Source organism: Nerophis ophidion, linkage group LG14 (genome assembly GCF_033978795.1).
Source record: "Nerophis ophidion isolate RoL-2023_Sa linkage group LG14, RoL_Noph_v1.0, whole genome shotgun sequence".
NCBI lineage: Eukaryota > Metazoa > Chordata > Actinopteri > Syngnathiformes > Syngnathidae > Nerophis > Nerophis ophidion.
This window is the reverse complement of record NC_084624.1, coordinates 52,595,112-52,614,615: the sequence shown is the minus strand read 5'-3', so window position 1 is coordinate 52,614,615 and position 19,504 is coordinate 52,595,112. Positions and strand designations below refer to the sequence as shown.

Here is a 19,504-nt window from a genome sequence, read left to right as displayed (position 1 = left end):
TAGCCCCAAATCACAAATGTCTCAAAGGACTGCACAAATCATTACGACTACAACATCCTCGGAAGAACCCACAAAAGGGCAAGGAAAACTCACACCCAGTGGGCAGGGAGAATTCACATCCAGTGGGACGCCAGTGACAATGCTGACTATGAGAAACCTTGGAGAGGACCTCAGATGTGGGCAACCCCCCCTCTCTAGGGGACCGAAAACAATGGATGTCGAGCGGGTCTAACATGATACTGTGAAAGTTCAATCCATAGTGGCTCCAAGACAGCAGCGAGAGTCCCGTCCACAGGAAACCATCTCAAGCGGATCAGCAGCGTAGAGATGTCCCCAACCGATACAGGCGAGCGGTCCATTCTGGGTCCCGACGAGCGGTCCATCCTGGGTCTCGACTCTGGACAGCCAGTACTTCATCCATGGTCATCGGACCGGACCCACTCCACAAGGGAGGGGGGGACATAGGAAAAAGAAGCGGCAGATCAACTGGTCTAAAAAGGAGGTCTATTTAAAGGCTAGAGTATACAGATGTGTTTTAAGGTGAGACTTAACCCATTCAAGAGCAGACAAACTTTAGATCAGGGGCGCTCACACTTTTTCTGCAGGCGAGCTACTTTTCAATTGACCAAGTCGAGGAGATCTACCTCTTTCCTATTTTTAATTTATATTTATTTATTTATGAAAGAGACATTTTTGTTAACAAGTTAATGGTGTTTAATGATAATACAAGCATGTTTAACAAACATAGATTCCTTTCTTTCACGAAGACAAGAATATAAGTTGGTGTATTACCTGATTCTGATGACTTGCATTGATTGGAATTAGACAGTGGTGCTGATAACGTCCGCATTTTCAAATGGAGGAAATAAAAAGTCCTCCTTTCTGTCCAATACCACATGAAAGTGGTTGGATTTGGCATCTCATTTGTCCAACTTGCATACTCGTTTTTAAACACTTTGTTATGAGAGTAGCATATGTGTGTGGCCCTTTAATGTCTGGCAGCAGGTGAGTGACGTCAGTGAGTGTGCGGGTGGGCAAGCAAGTGAGAAAGCGGTCGCTGAGGGCGGGGGAGAAATACATTGGCATCAAACTCCGTAGCTTGCTAGCTTGTGCACGCTAGCTTTCCGAGACTCTTATTTTGTTAGCACAGGCAGGATGAAACAGGTCTTTTATGGTGAAGACAGGAAGTGTGCAGTCGGTCTTTAGAGTTTTGACAGTAGGTACGGAGTGTCTAGAAATAAAATGTGTTTCTCTGCGTCCGCCCTGTTAGTGATTTTTTTCTTAAATATGAGCTGGCAGCAGCCAGCGTCATCTCACAAGATCCTCGGGTGCCGAGAATGTCAAACAACTGACGAAAGTGAAGTCTTGGTATGATTGATGATTGCTCATTTTTATGTCTATTTTTTAATGCCTGGCTTGAGATCGACTGACACACCCCCTCCGAGATCGACGTAATGGGCACCCCTGCTTTAGAGAGACAGAACAGGATCGCTGACGGGTCTGCCAACTTCCGGCGCCTTTTACTGTTCAACAGAAAACATATCTAAGTGTCGGTATAAATAGTCATATTAAAACTTGAGAGCACATAATGACAAAACTAAAAGGTCGGCAATTCAAGTTGCGAATGTGCTTTTATTCTGAAGGTTTCGCCCATGATATTAAAGACATCGGCAGCAAAAAAGAAAAGAGATTACTTGATTTTTTTTTCCAATGTAACATTGCATGCTGACAACCAGCTTGGTTGTCCAGGAACTTTGTATATAGTGCTCATTAGTTTATTGACATGTACTTAACAAAATGTATGCGAAAGACAAAATAAGACAGGCACAATCCAGGATTAAGGTGCATTTTTAATCTAAAATGCTTTTAAAAACAATGAACATGAAATAACTAACAACATAAAAAGGACGTCGCTTTAAACTTAATACCAAATATATTTTTTGGTGTCAGTGCATTATCAACATAAATAACATTCAAAAGTACACCTGAAGCTTTCATATATAAATATTTCCCCATAAATACCATAATTTGGTCACAAACTGAAGTGGTAATGCATTTTTTTTCAGGTATTTTACGGTTTTAAAAGCCTACAGCTTATAATTGCTCACACCATAATTAATATTCAGGATGTATTGCACATTTTTGAAAAAGTTGCACTGCAACATCATCAGCATCTTTCAGTCCTGATTGTTGCGCTTTCTTCCCTGACAACATGCACCTCCAATCAAGCAGCCCGGCCTCTGAATATACAAACAAAGCAAAACAAAATGATCCCTTTCATATTCTATATGCCTTCTGCAAAACGCCGATTTAAAATGTGTGCATGTTAACGATGTCGTTTCAAGTATTTCGTTTGTCCTAATCCTTCCCGTGTTTGAAAGCATGCACGCACCTCAGCATGCTCGTCTGAAGTTTCACTCGCTGATAACAAAGATGCCCAAAGTCCACGACTAAACGAAGCAAGACTCATGTTTCAACTTGTAATTTAGAACCTCCACGATGCACAAAGTGGATTTCATATTTGTGTCATATTACCATCTTATCTACAATATAGTATTCCATTTCCCACTGTACAATAAAGCAATACACAGCAGGAACAGGCGAGTACTGGCCCTCTACAAAGGTTGATATTACTATGTGTGTCTATGCTGTACTGCTAATGATACGTGATGGATGATACAAGGTGAGAGTGTGCTTTCAATCACTTGTTCTTCTCCTCCAGGCCACTCTCGGCTCTCAGGGCTTGACTGTTGGCCGAAATGAAGCTGATCCAGTGCTTTAGGTCATCTGGGAGCGGAGGGCATTCAATCTAATGACACAAAAACAAACAGCACCGTTATTTTACAACTAATTCAACGTTCAAGTCAACTTCCATCCATCCATCTTCTTCCGCTTATCCGAGGTCGGGTCGCGGGGGCAACAGCCTAAGCAGGGAAACCCAGACTTCCCTCTCCCCAGCCACTTCGTCTAGCTCTTCCCGGGGGATCCCGAGTCGTTCCCAGGCCAGCCGGGAGACATAGTCTTCCCAACGTGTCCTGGGTCTTCCCCGTGGCCTCCTACCGATTGGACGTGCCCTAAACACCTCCCTAGGGAGGCGTTCGGGTGGCATCCTGACCAGATGCCCGAACCACCTCATCTGGCTCCTCTCCATGTGGAGGAGCAGCGGCTTTACTTTGAGTTCCTCCCGGATGGCAGAGCTTCTCACCCTATCTCTAAGGGAGAGACCCAAACTCATTTGGGCCGCTTGTACCCGTGATCTTATCCTTTCGGTCATGACCCAAAGCTCATGACCATAGGTGAGGATGGGAACGTAGATCGACCGGTAGATTGAGAGCTTTGCCTTCCGGCTCAGCTCCTTCTTCACCACAACAGATCGGTACAGCGTCCGCATTACTGAAGACGCCGCACCGATCCGCCTGTCAACTTTAGTAACAATAAAAACAACAAAAAATGGCATCATGGTCTTTGTAGCATCTGATATGGGGGCTTGAAAGTGTGACATGGAAAGGCATGCATTGTGGGTCCTGCTGGACGACTATTTTCATGGTTTGAAGGGGAACAATCCAATCCAATCCACTTTATTTATATAGCACATTTAAACAACAATAACGTCTCCAAAGTGCTGCACAGCCGTGTAAAAACAATTGTGAAAAAATAAATAAATAAATAAAATAAAGTATATATATATATATATTATGCTCCACCAATGACTGAATAAAAACAAAAAATAAATATAAAACCAATAAAAACAATATAAAAACAAATATGATTAAAAGCTATTTTAAAGGGTAAAATCAATTAAAACAGTAAAATAGAAATCAAAGTGTATAAAAAACACAGAGGACCACACAACTCACGTAGTGTTAAAAGCCAAAGAATAAAAGTGGGTCTTAAGACGAGACTTAAAACACTCCACTGTGGAAGCAGTTTGAACATGGAGGGGCAGAGTGTTCCAGAGCTTAGGGCCGACCACAGAGAAGGCCCAGTCTCCCCTGGTCTTAAGTCTGGTCTTGGGCACCAGGAGCTGGAACTGGCTCTCGGACCTCAGAGCGCGCGCAGGAATGTAAATTTGGATGAGGTCCGAGATATATTGAGGTGCCAGTCCATGTAAAGATTTAAAAACAAACAGCAATGTTTTAAAATCAATTCTAAAATGAACAGGGAGCCAGTGCAAACTCTGAAGAATTGGGGTTATATGCTGGCAATTCCTGGCCCCTGTTAAAAGTCCTGCTGCCGCGTTCTGGACTAACTGCAACCGGGAGAGAGCTTTTTGGCTAATGCCAGCATAAAGTGCATTGCAGTAGTCCAGGCCACTTGAAATAAAAGCATGCACCACTTGTTCAAAAAGGTTAAAAGATAAAAACGGTTTAACCTTTACTAAAAGACGAAGGTGATAAAAACACGATTTTAAAACGCCATTGACTTGTTTGTCTAGTTTAAAATGGCTGTCTATAGTGACGCCAAGGCTGGTGACTTTGGGACGCACATCATTTTGCAATGGTCCCAAGTCAGTGAGGGCCGGACCAAAAACTGAAATTTCCGTTTTTTTTATTAACATTATCACCAGACCTATGTAAGCGTCAATATATACCTTGATGGTGCAGAAAAAAGACCATATATTTTTTTAACCGATTTCCAAACTCTAAATGGGTGAATATTGGCGAATTAAACGCCTTTCTGTTTATCGTGCTGGAGGCGATGACGTCAGAATGTGACGTCGCCGAGGTAACACATTCATTTTCAACACATTACAAACACCGGGTCTCAGCTCTGTTATTTTCCGTTTTTTTGACTATTTTTTGGAACATTGGAGACATCATGCCTCGTCGGTGTGTTGTCGGAGGGTGTAACAACACTAACAGGGAGGGATTCAAGTTGCACCACTGGCCCGAAGATGCGAAAGTGTCTGCCGCCAGACCCCCATTGGATGTGCCGGAGTGTCTCCACATTTTACCAGCGATGCTAAGACAGACATGGCACAGAGATGTATGGATAACCTGCAGATGCATTTGCAACGATAAAGTCAACGAATTCACAAAGGTGAGTTTTGTTGATGTTGACTGCCAGCTAATCTATGCTAACATGCTACGCCAATCGATGCTAACATGCTATTTACCGGCGGTGCTAAAGCAGACATGGTACAGAGATGAATGGCTAACCTGTGGATGCATTTGCAACTATATTACGTTTCCTTCCACCCACATTTAATGCGAAAAAAACACTTACCAATCGACGGATTTAAGTTGCTCCAGTGTCACAAGATGCGAAAGTCCTGATCGTTTGGTCCGCACATTTTACCGGCGATGCTAACGCAGCTATTCGGCCATGCTATGGCTATGAATAGCGTCAATAGCTATTCGCTCAATAGCTTCAGTTTCTTCTTCAATACTTTCATACTCCAACCATCTGTTTCAATACATGCGTGATCTGTTGAATCGCTTAAGTCGCTGAAATCCGAGTTTGAATCCGAGCTGATGTCAATATATCTTGCTGTGGTATTCCCATTGTTTGTTTACATTGGCAGCACTGTATGACGTCACAGGAAAATGGATAGTGGTTTTGAAGATAGCGAAAATAAGGCACTTTAAAGCTTTATTTAGGGATATTCCGAGATCGGTAAAATTTTGAAAAAATGTTCCAAAAATACAACAAGCCACTGGGAACTGATTTTTGTTGTTTATAACCCTTTTAAAATTGTGATAATGTTCCCCCTTTATTGGCAGACTGTGCGCTTAATCTTTGTTTTTTTCTTTAACAAGTTCAAAACATGGCACAAACGTGGTGCATCAATAACTGCCATAATTGTGGTCATGATGGCTTCAGGAAAAAAGGGAGTTGTGAGATTTTTCTCATTTCCAGCATGCAAGCAAAGTCAGAGGAAGTTGGGTTATGTCGTTCCCAAAGAGACAGTGAACAGCCTGGATTGCAGCCATGAGACGATCAAACATGACTTATTGCCATCACCTGGTCCATGTTGGTGTGTGGACAGCGTTTTCAAACTGGTAAGTTAGAAGAAAAGCATGTTTTATTCAGCGAGACATGTAGCATTTAGTAGGCTGTTAGCATTGGGAGGGGACAAACAACATACAGTATTTTGGAAAAAAGCATGTTGCCTGCTTACTTTTAGTCTTGGGTAAGCACAAAATCAGTGGGTTATATTTTCGGTGCAGTTGCACAGTGATTAAAGTATTTTGCAGTATTAATGAGTTAGTTTTTTCAGGGAAACCTGCTTATAAAATGAGGCTGGTCACCCTCACTTAATTTCGAACCCGTGGAATAATAGAATACAATAGAAAAGAATGGAATAGAATACAATAGAAAGTACTTTATTGATCCCCACAGTTTGCTCACTATAGACAACAAACACTTAGGTATTTTTTACATGTGAATAATATACAGCAGGGGTCACCAACCTTTTTGAAACTAAGAGCTACTTCTTGGGTACTGATTAATGCGAAGGGCTACCAGTTTGATACACACTTGAAAAAAATTGCCAGAAATAGCCAATTTGCTCAATTTAACTTTAATAAATAAATCTATATACATATAAAAAATGGGTATTTCTGTCCGTCATTCCGTCGTATATTTTTTTTCCTTTTATGGAAGGTTTTTTGTAGAGAATAAATGATGAAAAAAACACTTAATCGAATGGTTTAAAAGAGGAGAAAACAGGAAAAAAATGAAAATTAAATTTTGAAACATAGTTTATCTTAAAAATCTAAAAAAGAAGAGAAAAACTAGCTAATTCGAATCTTTTTGAAAAAAAAAAAAAAAAAAATTATGGAACAGCATTAGTCATTTTTCCTGATTAAGATTAATTTTAGAATTTTGATGACATGTTTTAAATAGGTTAAAATCCAATCTGCATTTTGTTATAATATATAACAAATTGGACCAAACTATATTTCTAACAAAGACAAATCATTATTTCTTCTAGATTTTCCAGAACAAAAATTTTTAAAGAAATTCAAAAGACTTTGAAATAAGATTTAAATTTGATTCTAAAGATTTTCTAGATTTGCCAGAATATTTTTTTATTTATTTTAATCATAAGTTTGAAGAAATATTTCACAAATATTCTTTGTCGAAAAAACAGAAGCTAAAATAAAGAATTAAATTAAAGTTTATTTATTATTCTTTACAATAAAAACAATTTATTTACTTGAACATTGATTTAAATTGTCAGGAAAGAAGAGGAAGGAATTTAAAAGGTAAAAATGTATAAGTGTTTAAAAATCCTAAAATCATTTTTAAGGTTGTATTTTTTCTCTAAAATTGTCTTTCTGAAAGTTATAAGAAGCAAAGTAAAAAAAAAAAAAAAATTATTTAAACAAGTGAAGACCAAGTCTTTAAAATATTTTCTTGGATTTTTAAATTCTATTTGACTCAAATTCTATTCTATGTTCTCCCGAAATGTGTTTGTCAATCTTGTTTGGTGAGGCTTCACAGCGTGGCGCATATTAGTAAGAGTGTTAAAATTGTTTATATCACAACCATCAGTGTACTCTGTATCACCCAGTATGCCTTTCAATCTTGTACGTGTGATTGCGGAAGCTGCACACAACATGTTGCCGGACTAACAATCGGTTTGTACATGTTGCTGAACGTGTCAACGGCAATGGCTTGACAGCCCCGCCCTCATTCTTGTCATCAGGATGAACGCCATTGGATATTCGCTAGAACGTTAGCGGCTCCCATTGTCTTCGTTACTCTGTGAAACGGGTTTAAATAGCTTTGTGAGTGGTAAAGGCGGCCGACCTCTGATGTATTTCAGCGGGCGGGTGGCGGGCGGTTGCGGTTCTGATAAAATGTTGGTTCGGGTGGACGGCGGGTGGATGACGACTTTGGTGATGCGGTTGCGGATTATATAATTGCCTATCCGCGCATGTCTAGCGCACAGTGACTGGACGAGATCCTCAATGTGACGTCAACCTCCACGAGACACAGTCAGTTCTGTGTCAGTAGGTTCGCGAATCGCGAGTCCTGATTCTGAATGAGTGAGTGAGTGCAGCGCGAACGGGATTCACTCAGCAACAACCAGTCAGTTTTTGTAGGTTCGTGAAGCGAGCCTGAATCACTCAGCTACAGTTCTGTGGGCCAGAGGGCGACAGACGTGAATCGCTCTCTGCAAAAACAAATATTGAATTAAGAAACCCTTAACAAATGCCAACATAAAAACTAAATGTTTATGCAAACAAAAAGAAAATAAATACCTTCAAAATAAAAACAATAAATTATGAGCCAGAAATGCCAAAATAAAAACAAAATTTTCTGTAGGCTACGTTTAAAACATAACAAAGAAAATATCAAAATATCACGAGAGCGTTGTCGTTCACTGAGTGATTCATGTCGTTAATCCGCGATGAACGAATCGTTCGCTCAGTCTCTCCCCCCGCCCCCAAGATGACGCCGACGTCGAGGGTTCAGTGAGTCACAAAATGCGCTAGTTCCTCTCATACCGGCATGGTCGCAGCGGAGCTCAACTGAACTGAGAAAGGAACGAATCAGTTCCTGAAGTGATTCGGTTCAGTACGTTCACTCAAAAGACTCGTTCGTTCTGTGCAACTCACCTTCCTTTTGCAGACAAAGTCAATGATGCTCTCGGGGCTGCTGCGCACCACACTCTGCTTGCAGAGCAACACGGCCGACACGAAGCCATCTTTCTTGGACACAAAGCGCTGCTCCAAGTAAAACGCCTTGTCATCCCATCCCACCACTTTGGTCCGGATCTCGAAAGCCTCGCCGAACGCCAGGGAGCGGCGGTAGCGGATGGTGGAGGCCCCCACCACCATTTTGGCCCCCATCCTGAACAAGGCCATGAAGATGCCGTTGCACATGTTGTGGTGGAAGCGGGCAAAGTCGCACTCCCTCAGGTAGCGGGAGTTGTTCATGTGGCCTTTGTAGTCCACGTCGTGGGGGAGGACTATGCCGTGCACACTTCCCTCTGCCAGGATGTCCTTAACCTTGGGCTGGAAGAAGGTGGTGACGAAGACCTGCGCCCCTCGCAGGAAGTACCACACGTCCAGGGTGCAGAAGAGCAGCAGGAGGGCTGCAAGCACCAGCAGCATCATGTCTCTGGAACAAAACACACGATATTACCAATATCTGCCTTCCCATTAACTAGGCTGACCATTATGGCGTCACATTAGTGCCAAAAATCCAAGCGCATAAAAACTATTATCGCGCGCTGAATCTCCACTTTGTGCGCGCGCGCGGCGTCTTCGTTTTGCCACTTTGTGGGCGGTTATTCTTACACAGCCCCTCCTTTCTGATTGGTCAGGTGAAAATAGCTGAAGGCCAATCAGAAGTATAGCAGGGCGGGTCATCAATATGTATCAAGATAATACAGCTTCTGTCGACAAACACATTCTTAAAAAGTCCAAATTTAGTGGCATACCTTCAATATTTACATACACATGAATTGATTAACGTGGACCCCGACTTAAACAAGTTGAAAAACTTATTCGGGTGTTACTATTTAGTGGTCAATTGTACGGAATATGTACTGTACTGTGCAATCTACTAATAAAAGTATCAATCAATCACAAATACTAAATAAATAAAAATATTTTTCAAAACAGACAAGTGAGGAACAAAAACATATCTGAATGTATAATTTCCATCATTGACTGACATCTGTGGACTGGTTGTATGTGTATGAAAAGAGAGATACTGATCTTAAAACTTCATTAACCATGTGATGTTCTCTCAACAGATGAGACATTACCTCCTTCAAAGACTTTTAGATAAAATTCAATTGGCAATTTCCACAACTCCTCTAAATTTGGACTTTTTAGAATGTGTTTGTCGACAGGAGCTGTATTATCTTGATACATATTGAAGATGACCCGCCCTGCTATACTTCTGATTGGCCCTCAGCTATTTTCGCCTGACCAATCAGAAAGGAGGGGCCGTGTAAGCATAACCGCCCACAAAGTGCCAAAAAGGCGCCGCGCGTGCGCACAAAGACACCACAAGGGTGGAGAATCAGCGCGCGATAACAGTTTTTATGCGCTTGGATTTTTGGCACTAATGTGATGCCGTAGACCATATTCTGAAATCCCAAAAAGAGGACACATATATGCGTTCCAAGGCCGGGACTCGGTGAAAATTTGCCAATGATACTCGAACTTGCTTTATAAATAATATATTCATTTAAATAAAGCATTTTTTCTCCTATGTTGACAGCAGTGTTGGCGCTAGGAACTTTTAAAAATGGGGTCCCAGGGACCCCATCAAGTCATAAAAATGGGGTCCCTTAGTACATTTCTAGGGTACCACTTTTTTGTAAGCGTTTTGAAGAAAATATATAAACATATGCATTATCCTGTTATATCTAACATTCCATGTTGTGTTTTGGAAAAAGGTTGTTATAAACGTTACTTCATCCATTAAAAAAATTATTAAAAAAAGAAAACACAAGTCATCAAGTCATACAAATGGGGTCCCTTAGTACAGTGGTTCTCAAATGGGGGTACGTGTACCCCTGGGGGTACTTGAAGGTATGCCAAGGGGTATGTGAGATTTTTTAAAAATATTCTACAAATAGCAACAATTTAAAAATCCTATATAAATATATTTATTGAATAATTATTCAACAAAAAAGGAATGTAAGTTCATAAACTGTGGGAAAAAAATGCAACAATGCAATATTCAGTGTTGACAGCTAGACTTTTTGTGGACATGTTCCATAAATATTGATGTTAAAGATTTCTTTTTTTGTGGATAAATGTTTAGAAATAAGTTAATGAATCCAGATGGATCTCTATTACAATCCCCAAAGAGGGCACATTAAGTTGATGATTACTTCTATGTGTAGAAATCTTTATTTATAATTGAATCACTTGTTTATTTTTCAACAAGTTTTTGGTTATTTTTATATCTTTTTTTTTCAAATAGTTCAAGAAAGACCACTACAAATGAGCAATATTTTGCACTGTTATACAATTTAATAAATGAGAAACTGATGACATAGTGCTGTATTTTACTTCTTTATCTCTTTTTTTCAACCAAAAATGCTTTGCTCTGATTAGGGGGTACTTGTATTAAAAAAATGTTCACAGGGGGTACATCACTGAAAAAAGGTTGAGAACCACTGCCTTAGTACATTTTTAGGGTACCACTTTTTTGTAAGCGTTTTGAAAAAGAAAATGATAAACGTATGCATTATCCTGTTATATCTAACATTCCATGTTGTGTTTTGGAAAAAGGTCGTCATAAACGTTACTTCATCCATTAAAAAAATAAAACTATTTTGTATGCATATGTAAATGTATTCAGTTATAAACATTCATTCACTTTCTTCTTTTCTTCATGGATTTGAACTTTACCGCTGCTGGTAGTTTTTTCTGTTTTTATTTAATCAATCAATGTTCATTTATATAGCCCTAAATCACTAGTGTCTCAAAGGGCTGCACAAACCACTACGACATCCTCAGTAGGCCCACATAAGGGCAAGGAAAACTCACACCCAGTGGGACGTCGGTGACAATGAGGACTAGGAGAACCTTGGAGAGGACCACATATGTGGGCACCCCCCCACCCCCCGCCCCCTCTAGGGGACCGAAAGCAAAGGATGTCGAGCGTGTCTAACATGATACTGTGAAAAGTTCAGTCCATAGTGGATCCAACACAGCCGCGAGAGTCCAGTCCAACCAACAATAAATTGTAGGTGTATTTATTTCAGTATAAAAGTGTAAAAAGTGTTTTGCTTGGGTCATGAAATGATGATAATGGTGTGCCAGGGCATACATACATTTTATATTTAACACTAAAATCTCTTGAGTCTACATCCCTCATTTCAAAATGTTTTAGTTCTTTTTGTGTTGTTGGTTTTCCGCCCTTTTTTTGTCAACAAAACTATGTTTTTAATGGCAAACGCACAAAATATGCAGAATCTTCCACCAAAAATATTTTTCAAAGTGGAATATTTGATGTGATGAAATGGGAACCTTGGATAGGTCAATAATTCATAATAACATTGATTTTGATTGAATATTATGTTTTGAGCAATGATATCAGTCAACATTGCAACTTTTTCTAAATTACATTTCACCTTTAAGGTTTTTTTTTCACTTTTTTTAATGTTTTTGTTTAATTTAATAGTATTTCTAGAATGTGCCATGGACCTACTAAAAGGCCTACTGAAACCCACTACTACCCACCACGCAGTCTGATAGTTTATATATCAATGATGAAATATTAACATTGCAACACATGCCAATACAGCTTTTTTAGTTTACTAAATTACAATTTTAAATTTCCCAAGAGTTTCATCTTGGAAACGTGTACGCAGGACGTCTCGCGTTTTTAGGAAGTATGAGCGCTACGCACACACACACAGCTAAAAGTCGTCTGCTTTAACGGCATAATTACACAGTATTTTAGACATCTGTGTTGCTGAATCTTTTGCAATTTGTTCAATTAATATTGGAGAAGTCACAGTAGAAAGATGGAGTTGGGAAGCGTTAGCCTTTAGCCACACAAACACATGGTGATTCCTTGTTTAAAATTCCCAGAGCTGAAACTTTACTATGGATCAGAGCGCAGTCAAGCAGACATGGATCCCAACCGAATGTCAACCAGCAGGTTTCGGTGAGAAAATTGTGGTTGAAAAGTCGCCACTTACCGGATGTCAGCTGAGCTTGTGTCGTCCGTACAGCTGCCGTCGACACCCGTGGACATACACCTCCGACTATCAGGTACTATTAAACTCACTAAAACACTAGCAACACAATAGAAAGATAAGGGATTTCCCAGAATTATCCTACTAAATGTGTTTAAAAACATCGGAATACGTCCCAATGCTACCGCATTTTTTTATTTTTTTTTCCTAGTCCGTCGCTATCAATATCCTCAAACACGAATCTTTCATCCTCGCTCAAATTAATGGGGAAATTGTCGTTTTCTCGGTCCGAATCACTGTTTTTGTTGGAGGCTCCCATTAAAATCATGTGAATATATGAGGAGCTCTCACGCAAAATTTCTTCTCCCTACAACCCCCCATTTACTTCCGGGGTCATGATTAATACAGACGTTTTGTTAACGCTATATTATAAAAATATAACGCTGTATTATAAAAATACAGACGTTTTGTTAACGTTAATTATAAAAAAAAATTAAAAAACAATTTACAAACACAAGCTATGGGATGACATAAGAGGAAACGTGACCCCGGAAGTAAATGCGTCATCCCATAGCTTGTGTTTGTAAATTGTTTTTTAATTTTTTTTTATAATATAGCGTTAACAAAATGTCTGTATTTTTATAATATAGCGTTAACAAAACGTCTGTATTAATCATGACCCCGGAAGTAAATAGGGGGGGGAAGGTTTTTGTGGGGGGAAGAAATTTGGCGTGACAACGCCATCAAACATGTGACATCATCGTCTGCGACTTCCGGTAGAGGCAGGGCTTTTCTCCAGTTGCGAACTTTATCGTGGATGTTCTCTACTAAATCCTTTCAGCAAAAATATAGCAATATCGCGAAATGATCAAGTATAACACATAGAATGGACCTGCTATCCCCTTTTAACCTTCGTCTTGTGTTAGGGTCGGCACCGACCCGTTTTAGTTTTTAAATGCATAAAAACACCACATACATTTATTTTTTTGCATCAAAGCTTTTTGACTTTGTCAGGAACCTCTTTGTCAACAAAATAAAACATTTTGATTTTTTTCACTAAATTATAAAATGCTCTGGTAGAAATTATGCCCTTGGTGTTGTTAGGGTCGGTTTCGACCCAGTTATAAAACTAAGATGATAAAGCAATGATAAGAGCCAAAACTGAACACACTGACAGCCAGCTCCTCTCCCAATCATGTGAGCTTTAGTGGATTCTCATTTTACCTTGTTATCCTGTACAAAAACAAACAAAAGACGGACACTAAAAGTGTCACTTTTTGCCACTCTGATTTAGTTTTTTTTATTAGTTTTGGAACTAGAAATCTATTTCTCTTGGTTTCATTTGCTTGATTGGTTGTTGTTTGTTTGATGTTGGATTTCTGTTGCTGAAAACATACGTTTTAGCCTTTTTCTTGAAGTAAATATATATGGGTCGAAATTGACCCGTAACACCATAGATGTTACTATAGTTAAAATTCTTAAAATGAAAAAAATAAATAAAACACATTTATTTAAGAGACGTGTTCTAATACCCCTTAGTAATAGTTAGGTAACACAACAACCTTTTTTTTTATTTATATGATTCTCTTGAGGTTCGTTTTACCATTTTTAAAAATTGAAATCGAGGGGTATACTGACAAAAAAAGGCCCAATGCCCCACACCAAAAATATTAAAACCAACATTTTCAAGGATAAGGAAGCCTAACGAGGTAACCAAGAGATGAGAAACAATTGTTTTTAGTGTATTTTACAGCTGATTTAAGACATGGGTCAAAACCGACCCGTTAACATAAGAGATGGTAACAGAAAGCTAACACAAGAGGAAGGTTAAATAAGAAAATCTCATTTCAGTAGGCCTTTAAAACATTAGCTGCGGGCCGCAAATGGCCTCCGGGGCACACTTTTGACACCCCTAATTCTGATAAATCTATCATCATCTACCATGGCGACGCATGCGCGTTTATCATAACTCTCTTGCTCTCTCTGTCCCTCCCTCACGAATGCTGCTGCGTGCGCACACACCTTCACAATTTGTTTTTAACCCCTTCTTAACCTTCGTACATCGAAAATACCGAACACGCAACCCTAACTCAAAATACCGGACTTTTGAGGCATTTAGGAAATTCCGCCCGGACAGCCCCGCAAAAGAGGACATGTCCGGGGAAAAGAGGACGTATGGTCAGTCTACATTAACAGTGCAGCTGTGTGCTGTCACTGGCAGGTAGTATTTTACCTATTTGGTCTGAGGAGGGCTAAGAACGTGACACAGTTGCTTTAAAAGACGTGAGGTTAAGAAAGCAAGCAAAAGATGTTGTCTTCAACCTTGAAAGGACGAGCAGGCTAACTGATGACAGCTTGTTAGCCGGTGCTAATGCTAGTCCTCCTCGTCAAAGACCCGCCGACGTTTAACTGAGCGATCACAAAAAAAAAAACAGCAATAAAGAAATGCAACCACTAGTGCGTTAGCTTCGTGGCTTTATGGCGACATAGCCTACCGTGCGTTGAGAAGAGAGTTGGAACATTTGATGCTGGGCGGGATGAAGTTGCCGGCGGACTGGTGCCACTTCCGGGTGCTGGTAACACGTGACTATGTCAGGAGTCACCAACGCGGATGAGTCGCCCGCTGGCCTGTTCTAAAAATAGCTCAAATAGCAGCACTTACCAGTGAGCTGCCTCTATTCCTTTGCCATGGGCAAAGGACCCTATTGAAACTGCTGTGTTTTATTATTATTCCGCACCTACGCGCTGTAATTTGACCCCCTTAACATGCTTCAAAACTCACCAAATTTGACACACACGTCGGTATAGCAAACCTTCCCAACATATTAAGCAACCAATCCCCCAAAATGAAAATTGCGCTCTAGCGACCCCTAGGAAAAAATTACAGACAAAACTGCATGTAACTTCTGTTAGGAATGTCATAGCGACATGAAACAAAAAACTCCTATGTAGGTCTGACTTAGACCCAATTTTCATACACTCACTTCTTTCAGCAAGTGAGTGTATGAAAGGAAGTTGGCAAAAACCCCTTCAAAATAAAATGTTCGCAAAAAATCTAATTTTTGCATCTTTGCGCTGTAATTTGACCCCTTTAAAATGCTTCAAAAGTCACCAAACTTGGCACACACATAAGGACTGGCGAAAATTGCGATCTAATGAAAAAAAACCAAACCCCAAAACTCAAAATTGGGCTCTACCGCTATTTTTGAATAAAACACTGAAAAAACTGCTCCTAGGAAGAAAACACAGACAAAACTGCTTGGAACTTCCGGTAAGAATGTCAGAGAGACATGAAACGAAAACCTCTATGTAGGTCTCGCTTAGACCTACATTTCATAGATTGACAACCCCCAACAAAAATCAACAGTAAGTTTGCAATCCCCCTTCAAAACAAAAGTTTTGTAAAAACCGGTCACCTTTCTTCAAACATTATCTCCTCTGAGTGTGTTTGTTGTTTTGGCTTCAAACTCGCACAGGAGAGAGATTGAACCCTTCTGATTAAAAGTACAGAACAGAGTTTTGATAAGTTGCCGGCGGACTGGTGCCACTTCCGGGTGCTGGTAACACGTGACTATGTCAGGAGTCACCAACGCGGATGAGTCGCCCGCTGGCCTGTTCTAAAAATAGCTCAAATAGCAGCACTTACCAGTGAGCTGCCTCTATTTAGGGTCCGCCCTGCCTATGGCAAAGGACCCTATTGAAACTGCTGTGTTTTATTATTATTCCGCACCTACGCGCTGTAATTTGACCCCCTTAACATGCTTCAAAACTCACCAAATTTGACACACACGTCGGTATAGCAAACCTTCCCAACATATTAAGCAACCAATCCCCCTAAATGAAAATTGCGCTCTAGCGCCCCCTAGGAAAATAAATTACAGACAAAACTGCATGTAACTTCTGTTAGGAATGTCATAGCGACATGAAACAAAAAACTCCTATGTAGGTCTGACTTAGACCCAATTTTCATACACTCACTTCTTTCAGCAAAAATCTACAGGAAGTTGGCAAAAAACCCTTCAAAATAAAATGTTCGCAAAAAAATCTAATTTTTACATCTTTGCGCTGTAATTTGACCCCTTTAAAATGCTTCAAAAGTCACCAAACTTGGCGCACACATAAGGACTGGCGAAAATTGCGATCTAATGAAAAAAACCAAACCCCAAAACTCAAAATTGGGCTCTACCGCTATTTTTGAATAAAACACTGAAAAAACTGCTCCTAGGAAGAAAACACAGACAAAACTGCTTGTAACTTCCGGTAAGAATGTCGGAGAGACATGAAACAAAAACCTCTATGTAGGTCTCGCTTAGACCTACATTTCATAGATTGACAACCCCCAACAAAAATCAACAGTAAGTTTGCAAGCCCCCTTCAAAACAAAAGTTTTGTAAAAACCGGTCACCTTTCTTCAAACATTATCTCCTCTGAGTGTGTTTGTTGTTTTGGCTTCAAACTCGCACAGGAGAGAGATTGAACCCTTCTGATTAAAAGTACAGAACAGAGTTTTGATAAGTTGCCGGCGGACTGGTGCCACTTCCGGGTGCTGGTAACACGTGACTATGTCAGGAGTCACCAACGCGGATGAGTCGCCCGCTGGCCTGTTCTAAAAAATAGCTCAAATAGCAGCACTTACCAGTGAGCTGCCTCTATTCCTTTGCCATGGGCCAAGGACCCTATTGAAACTGCTGTGTTTTATTATTATTCCCCACCTACGCGCTGTAATTTGACCCCCTTAACATGCTTCAAAACTCACCAAATTTGACACACACGTCGGTATAGCAAACCTTCCCAACATATTAAGCAACCAATCCCCCTAAATGAAAATTGCGCTCTAGCGCCCCCTAGGAAAATAAATTACAGACAAAACTGCATGTAACTTCTGTTAGGAATGCCATAGCGACATGAAACAAAAACTCCTATGTAGGTCTGACTTAGACCCAATTTTCATACACTCACTTCTTTCAGAAAAAATCTACAGGAAGTTGGCAAAAAACCCTTCAAAATAAAATGTTCGCAAAAAATCTAATTTTTGCATCTTTGCGCTGTAATTTGACCCCTTTAAAATGCTTCAAAAGTCACCAAACTTGGCGCACACATAAGGACTGGCGAAAATTGCGATCTAATGCAAAAACCAAACCCCAAAACTCAAAATTGGGCTCTACCGCTATTTTTGAATAAAACACTGAAAAAACTGCTCCTAGGAAGAAAACACAGACAAAACTGCTTGTAACTTCCGGTAAGAATGTCGGAGAGACATGAAACAAAAACCTCTATGTAGGTCTCGCTTAGACCTACATTTCATAGATTGACAACCCCCAACAAAAATCAACAGTAAGTTTGCAATCCCCCTTCAAAACAAAAGTTTTGTAAAAACCGGTCACCTTTCTTCAAACTTTATCTCCTCTGAGTGTGTTTGTTGTTTTGGCTTCAAACTCGCACAGGAGAGAGATTGAACCCTTCTGATTAAAAGTACAGAACAGAGTTTTGATAAGTTGCCGGCGGACTGGTGCCACTTCCGGGTGCTGGTAACATGTGACTGTCAGGAGTCACCAACGCGGATGAGTCGCCCGCTGGCCTGTTCTAAAAAATAGCTCAAATAGCAGCACTTACCAGTGAGCTGCCTCTATTGAGGGTCCGCCCTGCCTATGGCAAAGGACCCTATTGAAACTGCTGTGTTTTATTATTATTCCCCACCTACGCGCTGTAATTTGACCCCCTTAACATGCTTCAAAACTCACCAAATTTGACACACACGTCGGTATAGCAAACCTTCCCAACATATTAAGCAACCAATCCCCCTAAATGAAAATTGCGCTCTAGCGACCCCTAGGAAAAAATTACAGACAAAACTGCATGTAACTTCTGTTAGGAATGTCATAGCGACATGAAACAAAAAACTCCTATGTAGGTCTGACTTAGACCCAATTTTCATACACTCACTTCTTTCAGCAAAAATCTACAGGAAGTTGGCAAAAACCCCTTCAAAATAAAATGTTCGCAAAAAATCTAATTTTTGCATCTTTGCGCTGTAATTTGACCCCTTTAAAATGCTTCAAAAGTCACCAAACTTGGCGCACACATAAGGACTGGCGAAAATTGCGATCTAATGCAAAAACCAAACCCCAAAACTCAAAATTGGGCTCTACCGCTATTTTTGAATAAAACACTGAAAAAACTGCTTGTAACTTCCGGTAAGAATGTCGGAGAGACATGAAACAAAAACCTCTATGTAGGTCTCGCTTAGACCTACATTTCATAGATTGACAACCCCCAACAAAAATCAACAGTAAGTTTGCAATCCCCCTTCAAAACAAAAGTTTTGTAAAAACCGGTCACCTTTCTTCAAACATTATCTCCTCTGAGTGCGTTTGTTGTTTTGGCTTCAAACTCGCACAGGAGAGAGATCGAACCCTTCTGATTAAAAGTACAGAACAGAGTTTTGATAAATTCTCAGGTTTTGATTTCACGCGTCTTCAAAGAACCTCTGTGCAAAGTCTCCTAAAAAAGGTCATTTGTGCCTCTTTGAGCTGTTATTTGACCCCCTTAAAATGCTTCTAAACTAGCCAAACTTGACACACACATCAGGTCTGGCAAAAATTGCGATCTGATGAAAAAACCTAACCTCAAAACTCAAAATTGCGCTTTACCGCCCCCCTAGGAATACAACACGGACAAACTGCTCCTAGGAAGAAAACACAGACAAAACTGTTTGCAACTTCCGGTAGGAATGTCAGAGAGACATGAAACAAAAAAACACTATGTAGGTCTCACTTAGACCTACATTTTAATAATTAACATACTTTAGCAAAAATCAACAGGAAGTTTGATATTGTCACTTCAATACAACAACTGCATTACTTTCACAATGCATTAGAT

At 40.1% G+C, this 19,504-nt stretch overlaps 1 protein-coding gene across 2 annotated transcripts; it reads right to left on the bottom strand.

Moving 5' to 3' along the window:
* Positions 1 to 1,612: 1,612 nt before the first annotated feature.
* Positions 1,613 to 15,551, bottom strand: si:ch73-52e5.2 (protein THEM6). 2 transcript variants are annotated; one of them, XM_061921023.1, is made up of 5 exons: positions 15,121 to 15,551; positions 14,948 to 15,034; positions 8,571 to 9,075; positions 2,706 to 2,809; positions 1,613 to 2,240 (listed from the first exon to the last, which is right to left on the bottom strand). In XM_061921023.1, the coding sequence occupies exons 3-5, from the start codon at positions 9,069 to 9,071 to the stop codon at positions 2,225 to 2,227; spliced, it is 621 nt and encodes a 206-aa protein (XP_061777007.1). In that variant the 5' UTR covers positions 9,072 to 9,075; positions 14,948 to 15,034; positions 15,121 to 15,551; the 3' UTR covers positions 1,613 to 2,224. The 2 variants fall into 2 exon arrangements, with proteins under 2 accessions (XP_061777007.1, XP_061777006.1); XM_061921022.1 differs by lacking the exon at positions 14,948 to 15,034 and having other exon boundaries at positions 1,833 to 2,240; positions 15,121 to 15,522.
* Positions 15,552 to 19,504: the final 3,953 nt, after the last annotated feature.

Coding starts and splice junctions, on each gene's coding strand:
- si:ch73-52e5.2 (XM_061921023.1), bottom strand. CDS start 9,071: ATGATGCTGCTGGTGCTTGCAGCCCTCCTGCTGCTCTTCTGCACCCTG. Junction 2,810..8,570: donor ACTTTGTCTGCAAAAGGAAG/GTGAGTTGCACA, acceptor TTGTGTCATTAG/ATTGAATGCCCTCCGCTCCC.